This window comes from Triturus cristatus, chromosome 11, assembly GCF_964204655.1.
Source record: "Triturus cristatus chromosome 11, aTriCri1.1, whole genome shotgun sequence".
Classification (NCBI taxonomy): Eukaryota; Metazoa; Chordata; class Amphibia; order Caudata; family Salamandridae; genus Triturus; species Triturus cristatus.
In genome coordinates, this window is record NC_140594.1 from 280,149,204 (window position 1) to 280,161,646 (window position 12,443).

At 45.0% G+C, this 12,443-nt stretch overlaps 1 protein-coding gene across 1 annotated transcript in view; it reads left to right on the top strand.

The window, feature by feature from the left end:
- Positions 1-12,443, top strand: part of TBC1D10A (TBC1 domain family member 10A) — a 380,613-nt gene that overhangs the window by 71,512 nt on the left and 296,658 nt on the right. The window contains exon 2 of the mRNA XM_085635860.1: positions 8,037-8,136. Within this exon, the coding sequence (XP_085491986.1) occupies positions 8,037-8,136 (100 nt within the window). The remainder of the gene's footprint in view (positions 1-8,036; positions 8,137-12,443) is intronic.

Consider the following 12,443-nt stretch of genomic DNA (forward strand, 5'->3'; position numbering starts at 1 on the left):
TGTCCTTGAGGTCTAAGGGGACCATCCAATCGAGAGGGCGGAGGACATCTCGAAGGAGGTGAATCCCCTCCATTTTGACATGGCGGTAATCCAGCCATCCATTGAATTCGCTTAGATTTATGACAGGCCTCTTGCCGCTCGCGATAGGCCCCGGGTTTGCCATCTACCCCTAAAATCCTCCACGCCATGAGCCACAGTGAGTATGAGGAGTGCCGTCCGGACTCGTGAGAAGATCCGGAAACCGAGGGAGTAGGATTGGAAAATCCCATGAAAGTTCCAGAAGAACTGGAAACCACACTTGAGACCTCCACAGAGGGGTGATTAGGACTAGGTCCGCCAGCTGCCTGCGGACTTGAGTGGTGGTCTGGGTGATCATCGCAAAAGGAGGGAACGCATAGCCCCGTTTCCTGCCCCAATCCTGGAAGAATGCATCCGTGGCTGCCGCCAGGGGCTCGGGCCTCCAGCTGAAAAACCTTGGAAGTTGGTGGTCTAGTCTGGACGCAAATAAGTCCACAGTGGAAGGTCGTGGAGAGATGCAAGGACTGACTGGTTCAGCTTCCAGAGACTGGAATCGCGGAAATGGCGGGACTGAAAATCCGCTTCCATATTGTCCCGGCCCGGCAGATACTCCGCTGTGACCAAAACTTGGCTGTCTAGGCAATATTGCCAGAAGCTCGCCGCTAGGTCTGAGAGGGCCTTCGACCTGGTGCCCCCTAGATGATTTATGTAACGGACTGCTGAAATGTTGTCCATTTTTAGGAGTACGCACGACTGCACAGAATCTCTCATCCAGCACCGCACGGCGAATGAGCCTGCCAGGAGTTTGAGACAGTTTATATGTAACCTCTGTTCTTCGGGAGACCACAAACCTCCCATGGAGAGATCTCCGCACCGTGCACCCCAGCCGAGCCTGCTGGCGTCCGACTCGATAACCAGATCCGGAACCGACCCGAAAATCGCTCTGCCGTTCTAGGCCTCCATATGAGCTAACCACCATTGGCTCTCGCTCTGCGCTTCGTCGGATAAGGTGACCTTGTAAGAGTACAGATACCCTTTCCGGAGAAAGTACGCATTGAGGCGTTGGAGGGCCCTGTAGTGGAACGGGCCGGGAAAGATAGCTTGAATAGAGGCGGACAGCAACCCCACCACTCAAGCCAACTGGCGCAGGGATACCTGCTGGCTGGCCAGAACCTGCCGCAACTCGTGGCAAATTTTTGCAACCTTTCTGGCTGGTAGACTGAGAGTGGAGGATTTGGAGTCGATGACAAACCCCAAGAAGATCTGTGCCGGCTGTAAAAGAGACTTTTTCTCGTTGATCACGAAGCCGAGATCCTGGAGCAGAGTCACTGTCATCTGAAGTTGTTCCGTCAGAAGACGGGGACAGAACGCCATCAGGAGGAGGTTGTCGAGATAAACAATCAATCTGACGCCTCGAGCTCTCAGGAACTCCACCACCGGCTTGAGCACCTTGGTGAAGCACCAGAGTGCGGAAGAGAGCCCGAAAGGAAGAGCGGCAAACTCGTAAAACCAATGACGCCAGGCAAACTGCAGAAAACTGCTGTGCGGTGGAAAAACTGGGATCACCAGTTAGGTGTCCTTGAGGTCTAAGGGGACCATCCAATCGAGAGGGCGGAGGACATCTCGAAGGAGGTGAATCCCCTCCATTTTGACATGGCGGTAATCCAGCCATCCATTGAATTCGCTTAGATTTATGACAGGCCTCTTGCCTCCGTCGGTCTTGTCGACCAAAAAGATGTTGCTGAGAAAACCGCGTGGGTGGGGAGAAGTAAGCGAGCTGGCGCCTTTGTGGAGAAGGGATGCCACTTCCTCGTCCACAAGGGCTGCATCTTGCGTCGAAAAATGAATGGGGCGTGGAGGAACACGTTGCACTGGGTCCCCTAAGAATTCTGTATGGAAGCCCGTCACCGTCTGAAGAACCCATGCATCGTGCGTGACGGTCAACCATGCCGCGTAACAGCTGGCCAAACGCCCCCCTATGCTTTGTGGTGAAAAAGGGCGAACACTCACCAGAGTTTGTGTTGGACGCTCCTCCCCTGAAGCCTCTGCCTTTGCCACGGCGTCCTTTTGTTGGGTAGAAATTCCCAAACTTGGACTGATCCTGATATTGTCCGGGGCCTCTTTGGTTGGTTTGATGGTTCTGCCGACCGGTCGAGCGGCCCCAGCCTCGACCGGCCCCCCGAAAAACACGGGGAAACACTTTTTTAATTGTAGACTGGGCCCTGTCTAATAAAGAAAGTATTTACGAATTTAACCAGCTCCTTTATGAAGGGTTCACCAAATAAACCCCCTTGGGCAATGGCGCCCGCCTCTGAATCCGCCAGGTCACCAAGTTTCATGTCAGTTTTGATGAGGAGGGACTGGCGGCGTTCGGTGGAAAGGGCGCAGTTGGCATTGCCCAAAAATATTACCACACGCTGAGCCCAACTGGATAGCGTTTCTGGGGAAATTATAGAGCCTGACGCTTTGGCCTCTTCGGCCATGTCCAGAATTTTAGTGGTAGAGCCGAGGACGTCCAGGAGCTTATCCTGACATGCCCTCCAAGATCTGTCAATGCCCTTCTTGGGGTCTCTAATTTTTGCAAAAACTTTGACATCCTAGGGTCAATTTCCGGGGTAAGGGCTACCTTTCCCTCCAGGGATGGGCGGGGACATTCAGCCCGAAGGCAGTTGCGAGCTTCCTTCTCGAGTGGGCGTTGGGTATGCTCTGCGACATACGTCGCGACTTTCTCAGCTGGAACCCAGTCCGAAGAGCGTGGGTGCACAATATCGTTAGGATCCAACATATCGGATGGAACTGGAGGGTGTTGCGGATCAGAGGGTACTGGAAGGGTCTGAGAAACCTGAGAGGGCCGGGATGGGAGCCAAGGCCTAGACGGGCTGGAGTCTGGGTTTCCTGAAGGGCCCGGTAATACTGGCGAAAGGGCGGGGCCAGAGACAGGGCATCCCCAGAAACCCTTGCAGGCTGGCTGTCCATGAAAGCCTGCTTCAAACGCTCGTAAGCGTCAACATCAACTTCCGGTGCACACGGGCGTTTAGGTGGGGAAGGGCCAGGGTTGTCCTGGGTTGAAGTGGACTGGGCAGGGAGTGGGGCAGCTCTACGCTCCAGGCGTTGGAATGCCTGCTCTATATTACGCGTAAGCCTGTCCTCTAAAGGATAAATAGCTTGATCCACCGCCCTATAGATAGAGGTGTCTACTGCCTCATAGAAAGCCTCGCCGCAAGGCATGTCAGCCAGGAGGTCCTCCTCTTCCTCCTGATAATAGTCATAATAATCCATCATGAGAGTGAGGAAGAATCAGGGTACTTAACACTATAACAGCGTATCAAAGGTGAGAACACCGGGCCCGTAACTATAGGCCTCAAGGAAAGCTGGGTGTCAGCTAAAATATGGGTGGCAGGAACCACAATTTTACAGGGTTTCTAGCCCTAGAGGACAATTGCTAGTAACACAATATTTATATAAAGAACGAAAAACCTGGGCTGGGATATGTCCCCTTTGTGCAAGGCCTAATGGCCGGTACAGGACCTCTTAGCGAGGCGTCAACCACAAGTATGCAAATACTGACTCGAATCCCCTCTGAACGATGCGGGGGAAACGAGCGTAAACGCTAAAATAGGCAGCGAGCAGGATTTATTGGTCCGCCTGCCGAGTACAGACCCTGATCGGCGCTAAATGCCACGTAGGAACGGGAAACCCGCTCCCGCGGCGAAATACACACAAATGAAGCGCAATGGAAGCGCGAGAAACAAACCAACAGCGCGCCAGAAACATTTAAGAATTACGAGTGGAATCACCGCTAAAGGAACACACAGCGCCCACGGTTGAGAAGCGGTGCTGTGCACCCAAGAAAATAAGCGCGCTCATAAAACATGCAATTCAAATCATACAACCAGAATAAAAGCCCCCAAACAGTAAGAAAACTAAGGCCCACTTATCCTCTTTCTTCGCTGCTGCGCAGCCAGATGACAGGACACTAACAAAGGACTATATGGCTCCTGGAATGCCCTGATTGGACTTTGACCCTCTCTTGGATTGGCTGTTTAACATGTTGTGTTTGACTACTTTTTTCCCTATGGTTCACGGGAAACGTAGTCTGTTAGTTTATTTCAACTCTGCTATGTCAATAAAGTGAAGAAAGAAGGCAAAATTCTCGCCCCCAGTCCTGACATAGAATTACATGTGTGCCTCCCTCCCTCTGATGTATTGGTTCAAACTTGAAATAACCAATAGAAACCTACAGCTGTTAACATTTACCAAGTTGACATCCCGATGGACCTGCATGAAACTGAGAAAAGCAAGAGCAGGCTAAACAATCTGCACAGTGTTATGCAGATCAATCACTTGTTGCCAAAGCTGTTAGTAAATCCAAAAAAAATTTGCCTCTCCATTTTTAGGTCTCGCCTAGCTATTGCGTTTACGCAATCACTATGCGAGACTCTAGTAAGAGGGGCATTTCAAAGTGCCCCCAAAAGTGGATTGCATGGCGAGCACGTGCACAAACACGTGCATTGTGCCGCCATGCAATCCGTTTGGGGAAGCGCTTCAGCCCACTGGCGCGTGCACGTGTAGCCACAGCCTCGGCATCATACTTCAAAGGGTCCGCTCCCCCGCCTGGAATGCGCTCCCTGCCCCCGCCACAGCATGCTGAGAGATTGTTTCCTCATGGCGCCTCTCACAACTGTCCCTCCCCCACCACAGGGCTAGTCTCACGGATGCATTGTCATCCATCGATTTCACTTTCATGCCCGTGTTCTCTTTGCCTTTCAGCACACAGCCCGCCCTCCCCCTCCGTGTTTTTTTGCAGCTTTGCCCAGATATGAGTCTCAAACAACCAAAATAATAAGTTTGCCCTGCTTGCTTTCTGCGCTTACAAAGTTAACATATGCCGCGCTCATTCCCTTTTCATCCTTCTAAGGTTGATAACATTAGCTCCATTAATTCTGCGTCTAAGGATTTAAATAACCATATGTTTTCTTGCAACTTTAGGCACTTCACACACACAGCCCCACTGCTCACACACACAGGCATCAAGGCAGCAACAGAATGCTCTGAGCCCCACCAGTGTTTGCCACACACACATGCCTCTCGCATCTCGTGTTTTGTCCAGCTTTGGACAGTGTTCTCTTTGCCTTTCAGCACTCAACTTCCCCGTAACCACCATTTAACTAACATCCTGCCACACTCATTCCATTTTCATCCTCGCTTTCACTTTCATGCCCGTGTTCTCTTTGCCTTTCATCATACAGCTTCTCCGTAGCCACCATTTAACGACCATCCTGCCGTAAACACCATTTACCTACCATCCTTTTAGTTAAAATAAAAAAATTGCCTCTAAGGGTTTAAGGAACCATAGAAATACAAGGCAAGGCAACATACACTCCGAATGCCACTCAGAGCCACATAATTACATGCCACATAACTACAATGCACTCAATACAACAGACACTCCAAAAACCAATCCGTGCCACATAGTTACACACCACATAATTACACAGCGCTCAATGCCACATACACTTCAAATACCACTCAGCGCCACATAATTACACACCACATAATTACACTACACTCAATGCCACATGCACTCCAAATAACACTCAGTGCCAATTAATTACAATGCAAACAATGCAAGATACACTCAAAATAACACTCAATGCCACATAATTACACGCCAGTAAAATCAACATACACTCCACACAAAACCACATAATTATATTCTACATAATTACACTCTATCTATCACCCTCACTCTCTATCTATCTATCTAGCTATCTATCTATCTATCTATCCTATCTATCTAATCTATCCTATCTATCCTATCTATCCTATCTATCCTATCTATCCTATCTATCCTATCTATCCTATCTATCCTATCATCTATCCTATCATCTATCCTATCATCTATCCTATCATCTATCCTATCATCTATCCTATCATCTATCCTATCATCTATCCTATCATCTATCTTATCTGTCTATCTTATCTGTCTATCTTATCTGTCTATCTTATCTGTCTATCTTATCTGTCTATCTTATCTGTCTATCTTATCTGTCTATCGGACTATTGCACTCTATCTACCTATCTATCGCATCACCACAGCATCACTTAGCAGCACCACAGCATCACTCAAGGGCACCACTACATCACTATGCGCTACCACAGCATCAATTAATGCCACAGCATCACTCGACGCCACCACAACATCACTCACCGCCACCCCAGTATCAATCTGTACAACCATTCAACAACAACTGTCTCTAATATGTTCTCTCAATATTTAGGCTTTATTACAAATGGCACAAAAAAATGATAATTAACTTCTGTTCTTGGATTTTAGGCGCAATTAAATACACTAAACATAATCTTCACGAGTTATTAACAAAAGTTTAAACGATTGCCATTATAATTTACATTAACTTTTATTTAAGTATTAATTATTTGCAAAAATTAAAAGCCATTGTTATTTGTAATATCAATACATCTATGTCACGTAAATACAACACATATTGCATTACAAATGCTATAGGTGTCACATTTGCAACAGTTAAAACTATTGACATTGTACATGAGAAAGCTAGTAAATATTTTCAATACCAACACATAAATAAAAAATTAGTCAATTTACAATACAAAAAGCTCAAAGTTTCCTAATTCGAGACCTATTGCATTGCAAATGCTTGTTAGGTTTTGCTTACCATAGGTAGGCTTTATTTTCACTCTGATTTGCTTTCTTCTTTTATGGTTTGCCTCTTATGTTTGATCCTCCCCTGAGCCAAGCCAATCCTCTACCATCCTTTTGATTGGTTGACTTGTATCCTCCCACTGCTTACTTTTACTGAACTACTTTTTTCTTTCTGGTTAAACACTCCATGAGAGTACAGAGTCTACAAAAAATGAATTGCAATGTTCCAATGTATTGACATGACGAGGAGGAAATAAATCAAGGAAGTTTCTCCTGGTCAGATTGACTACCTCTTAGACGGACTTTGAAATGGACTTACTATTTAGGCACCTTTAGTGTCAATTGTTTGCGAGGGTCAAAAGAGCAATTTGTAATGTTGTAGAAGGCTTATATATATTTGCCTGAGTTGTATTTTGCATTTATTAATTTATGTAAAATTATACAGATGTGTATTTAGGGATTGTGGGGTCAATAAGATGTAATTTTTGGTTGGTAGGATTAATATTTTTCATTTGTTGGAATATTAGGCTTGATTAAATCAGGTTCCCAGTGATAATTGTCTCATTTTGATGAATTCAGTTGGTATGTAATGAATCCATAACATATAGCGCTCGATTATTTTAACAGATCAAGAACATGGCTGATTTTTTTTCTTTTTTGTCAAATTTACTCACGTGCTTAATATATGAAGTATTTCCGAGCTTCCATTCTTTGTTGTAGGAGAGTTTATGAACTCCGATCCTAAAAAAAGACCACAAAAGCATTGTAAATCACAAGTTTACAGTATTTTTTTCTGCGTATTTTATGGAAATCTACACAAAAAATGAAAGCTGTGAGATGTAGAGCCCATTTCTTAGGGTGAAGTGCTTATAAGGACCCGCGTTAGTAAAAACTCATTTTGGGACATGCAGTTGCCAGATGTTTCAGTGTAATACTCAAAGCTATGTATGTAGTCACAGATATGTAGTAACTTCACATTCATCTCTGAACTGTGCGCCGTCTATTTCGCAGCAGTTGAGGGGAAGGAAAACAATGCATAGTTTTATTTTTAGAAGAAATGAGTTTCATTATTCCTTTCACTGCCACCTTTTAGACAAATCACGTTAGACAGGGTTTCAAGATCTGATACTCGTTCATGGTCAGTGACTCATCAAAGGCTTCAATACTGCGTTGCAGGGCTGCTCAACGTATAACTTGATGTCCTGGCATATTCTAGTCGGTTCTTTCTCATCGAGACGTGATGTTCAGGAATATTCCCCCGACTGAAAGCATGTCCTGGGGCAGACCGTATCTGTGAAGATGGTTTGGGCTGACCTTGTCTTTTGTTTCTCCTTAGGCTGGCTGACCTCCCATTGGAAGTGCTGCGCCATAGAGAGTCAAAATGGTTGGAAATGCTGAGCAGCTGGGACAAGTGGATGGCAAAAAGGCACAAAAAAGTGAGTCCTTTTGTGTGATTGCACGTTACTTGTGTTGCACACCCAAGATTTCTGCCTGAATGGCACCCACATAAGCATCAGATCCTTCCTATTGCCAGTACTTCCCTCTCTCTATCTTCCCAACTTTTTCTGGCCAGTCCTATTTTGGTTACAGTGCTTGTTCCTTCATAACAACCGAAGCCTTTGCCTTTGCCTTTGCCTTTCCTGTTTGTTGCCCCAATCTTCTTCTCAGCTGCACACTCCTGGGAGGGTGCCTGAAGTCTGCTTTTAGCCTTGTTTTCGATTTCTTGTTTAGTTGGCGTACAATTAATGGCCCCAAGTTAGCATTTGGCAGATATAAATGCCCCGTTTTGGAGAAATACAGCAAACAAAAATGTCTTAACAGGCGCTATTTAAAGACTAGTCTAGAAAAAATGCACATAAATTGCAAAAAGAACGAGACGGAGGCATACATCGTAGTGTCACTTAATGTAAGGAATGGTCTGTATTTAGAGCAAAGTAAGATAAAGACAAGAATAACACTATTTTATACTAAATGTATACATAACCTGTACTATGTATAAATGTGTATATATAACCTTGTGCGCAATAGTGCTCGTGCAAAGCAACATTAACGGTGTAGGTGACCTGTGCAAAAAAAATAGCAAAAAAATGGCGCGGGAAGGACAAGTTAGTCAATATATACAAAATACTTTTTTTGTGGTGCTAAATCATTAACAAAGAAATCAAATGAGATAAACTATTGTCGGGGACCACAAAAGTTGCTCCCAAAATTACGCTGTATTGTCAACGGCGTTTCGACCTGTATTAATTCCAGGTCATCTTCAGGACCAGTTTAAATGATTTTAGAGAGTGATAGTGCTAGAAATCAAGTCCAGCAGGCAAGATGAGCAGCACCTTAGAGTTAGTGTGCTGAGGGGATGGCTAGTTGAGGTGGAGGGCCAGGTGACCGAAGTTAAAGGCAATCCTTTGTACCAACAATGGGGCACGACTCGTCCGAAGTGCGGTGCCCAGGTTCCATGAAAGAAATCCAGGTAATTGAGGAAGTCAGCATCGTGGATACGACTTGCAGAGTCAGGGGTGTAATTGGTAAAAGACAGGGTAAATTACTGTGAGGTGGATGTCTGGAACAAGTAGCAAGATCCTCCAGGCCCGGCAGCTACTGCAGCATTAATCCTGAGCTCCAGTATTTTTACCAATTCTGCCCCTGACTGCCCGTCTTCCACTTCAACCAGCCATCCCCTTAGCACACTAACTCTAAGGTGCTACTCATCTTGCCTGCTGGACTTGATTTCCAGCACTACCATTCACTAAAATCATTTAACCTGGTCCTGAAAATGACCTGAAATGAATACAGGTCGAAACGCCGTCGACAATAAAGTGTAATTTTGGGCGCAACTTCTGTGGTCCCAAAAATGGTTTATCTCATTTGATTTCTTTGTTAATGATTTGTTACCACAAAAAGTATTTCGTATATATTGACTACCTTGTCCTTCCCACGTTGTTCTTTCGCTATACTTTTGCACTTGTCACCTGCGCCGTTCACGTTGCTTTGCACAAGCACTATTGTGCTCTAGACTGTACAGGTTATGTATACATTTTTACATTTAGTGTAACCGTGTTATTCTTGTCTTTATCGTACTTTCTCTAAATACAGACCACTCCTTACATTAAGTGACACTACGATTTATGCCTCCCTGTCTCGTTCTTTTTGCAATTTATGTGCATTTTGTCTGTAATTGTCTTTAAATAGTGCCTGTTGAAGAATTGTCAATATTTCTCACGTACTATTTAGGGGTTGTATGGAAAGGGGATTCCCCCCTCACGTTCGCAGAGCTTCAGAGAGAGTACAGCCTTCATCAGTCATAGAGCTATTATCATATCAGGCTCCTGCACACTCTGTATCCACACATACATAGTGGTACATCTATTCCGGTTTTCTCCTCGTTGGATGATAGGTTGCTACTCGACCCCATCGCTGACTAACCGACATCCACGATATATCGTAAGCTAATAAACAACGTACCAAACCTCATGATTACCCTCTGAGATGCCTGGGCCAAAGACCTTGGCAGCATAGATGATGGCTGGCAGGAGGCACTGCGGGGCCCTAGGGAGATCGCAATGTGCTCTAGATTTAGATTAGTACAGCTGAAGATTTTGCACCGCACCTACTATCCTCGCACGCACCTATACGCATGGGACAGGATTCCGTCTGCGCTGTGTGTTAGGGGATGTCAGCAAGAGGGTACCTTCCTGCATATCCTATGGGAGTGCCCCGAAATAGTTCTTTTTTGGACAAGAGTCACTGATACCATGTCTGGGGTGGTGGGAGAGACGGTCCCGATGGAGCCGTAGTGGCTTCTGCTGCTGATAAAAGGCAAATCTGACTGGTCCAGATATGTGGGAATATGGTTAGCCCTGGCTGCGGGAATTATAAAGCGCAACATTGCTAAGGGGTGGGGGGCGCCGGTGCCTCCGCAGCTGGAGGATTGGAAACGTGACCTTGACTGGTGCCAATGGGCGAAGAAACTGTGTATAAAAGCAGGGGATGTGCAAAAAAATGGGAAAGAGTGTGGGCACCCTGGCGAAAATACAGAACACTTGGGGTGGAAGCATATTTGCTTGCTAGATGAATACATTGTACTGTCTTTATCTTTCCCTTATGCGTACATTGCTATTGATTTCTGTGGTCTCTCCATGTATGGACTTATAGAACTGTTTTGTACTGGATGGTCTCCTGAGCTTTGTTAATAAAAAGATTTTTTTTAAAACAAAAAAACTCAGGGACGCTTGACAACGTGACTTTTCTCCTGTTTGTGTCTTTTAAACAGCCAACTCTTGTTCCGTCTATTTTGTCCTTTTGTTCAGAGCTACGAAGCCCTAAAAACCTGCTTACCAGTGCTATATTAGAAGAGACATAACATACCAAACTTAATATTGACTTCTGGTTAGTTATTAGTGGAATGTTGACTTCTGGTTATTTGTTAGCAGAAGGATGATTGCCATTTACGTTATTTGTGTGTGGGGGGGTCGTAGGCTTTCCTTTAGGCTTTGATTGTTCCTGCAACCAGTAGAATTCCTGTTGCCCCTGTCATGAACAGAAGGCATTCCGGCTCCCTTTTCCTGATCTGCTTTGTATGTGTGGCTGACAAACGTCTGTGACAGACTAGCTTTTGTTTGCTTAGCTTTTGGTTTCATGGGTATGGCTGTCCTGTGAACAGCAACTATTGGTGATGATATTATTGACAGTTGATAAGTAATTGCATGCATGTCTCAGTCCATTTTGTTGGCCTACGAAGAAGGTAATGCAGAGTTTACTGTACCTGGGTTTCTTGTTGTGACCAGCAAGTTAAATACATTTATACAGTCTGCCTTTTCTTTTATTATTCAGGCTTTCTGTTAATTACCTCTTGTGTGTCTATAAGGCGGTCTGCTCTTGGCTGTTTTTTTTCTTTTCTGAATGGCTCCTGTAGGGCCTTTGTTGTTTACTTTCATTTGTATGTGGAAACATCTGGAAAACTCTATTTATTTCTGTTTCATAATGTTGCTTTTGGCCTCCAATTGTTGGTGGTTGTTCTGTCTTTGTGTTGTGTTGAAATTATATTTTCCATTTATTGGTATCTCGCTAATGTGACAGTAGTGTTGCTATATTGCACAACCCTTTTCCAGTTATTTACAATCCACCAGCATCATAGACACCAGCATATATTTTGCACCTAGAGTATGCTTTTCAAAGATGCCAAACATTCATACCAATCTTTTATACTGTAACAGAAACTGTGACTTAAAATACATTTTTACTTCACATATGGGTTTTGCTGTCCACTTTGAGTCTCTAGGTGACCGTTCTAAAATTCATGCTCCATTTACTCTAAAGAGTGATAGTATGTTTCCACCCGTACTAGCTTTATGTACATGATCAATATCGATGGGCATGAGGTCACACTTATTAGGATGGATTTCTTCTTCTTTTTTTTTTAAGGATTGTTTTGTCTCTCTGTAACAACACAATAATCCGCCATCTGCCCTAAACAACTGTGACCCATGCAACCCAAAGGGGAATCCTCTTTCCCAAAGAGAATGGCGTTCACGACTCATTCTCAAGCGATAGTGTGCCCCAGGTGATCAATGGTGGATGGTTTAAGGAGGATGAGAAGGCAGTGGGCCTGTGAAGGGAGCTGTGCCCAATGCAAGATAAAAGGATTATTCAATAAGCAGACCAGAGAATGAAGAGAAGGATTAGGTTTATTCCGTACACCTCAGCCACTGCATACCAACTGCCAGTTCAGGAGCGCGCATGTTCC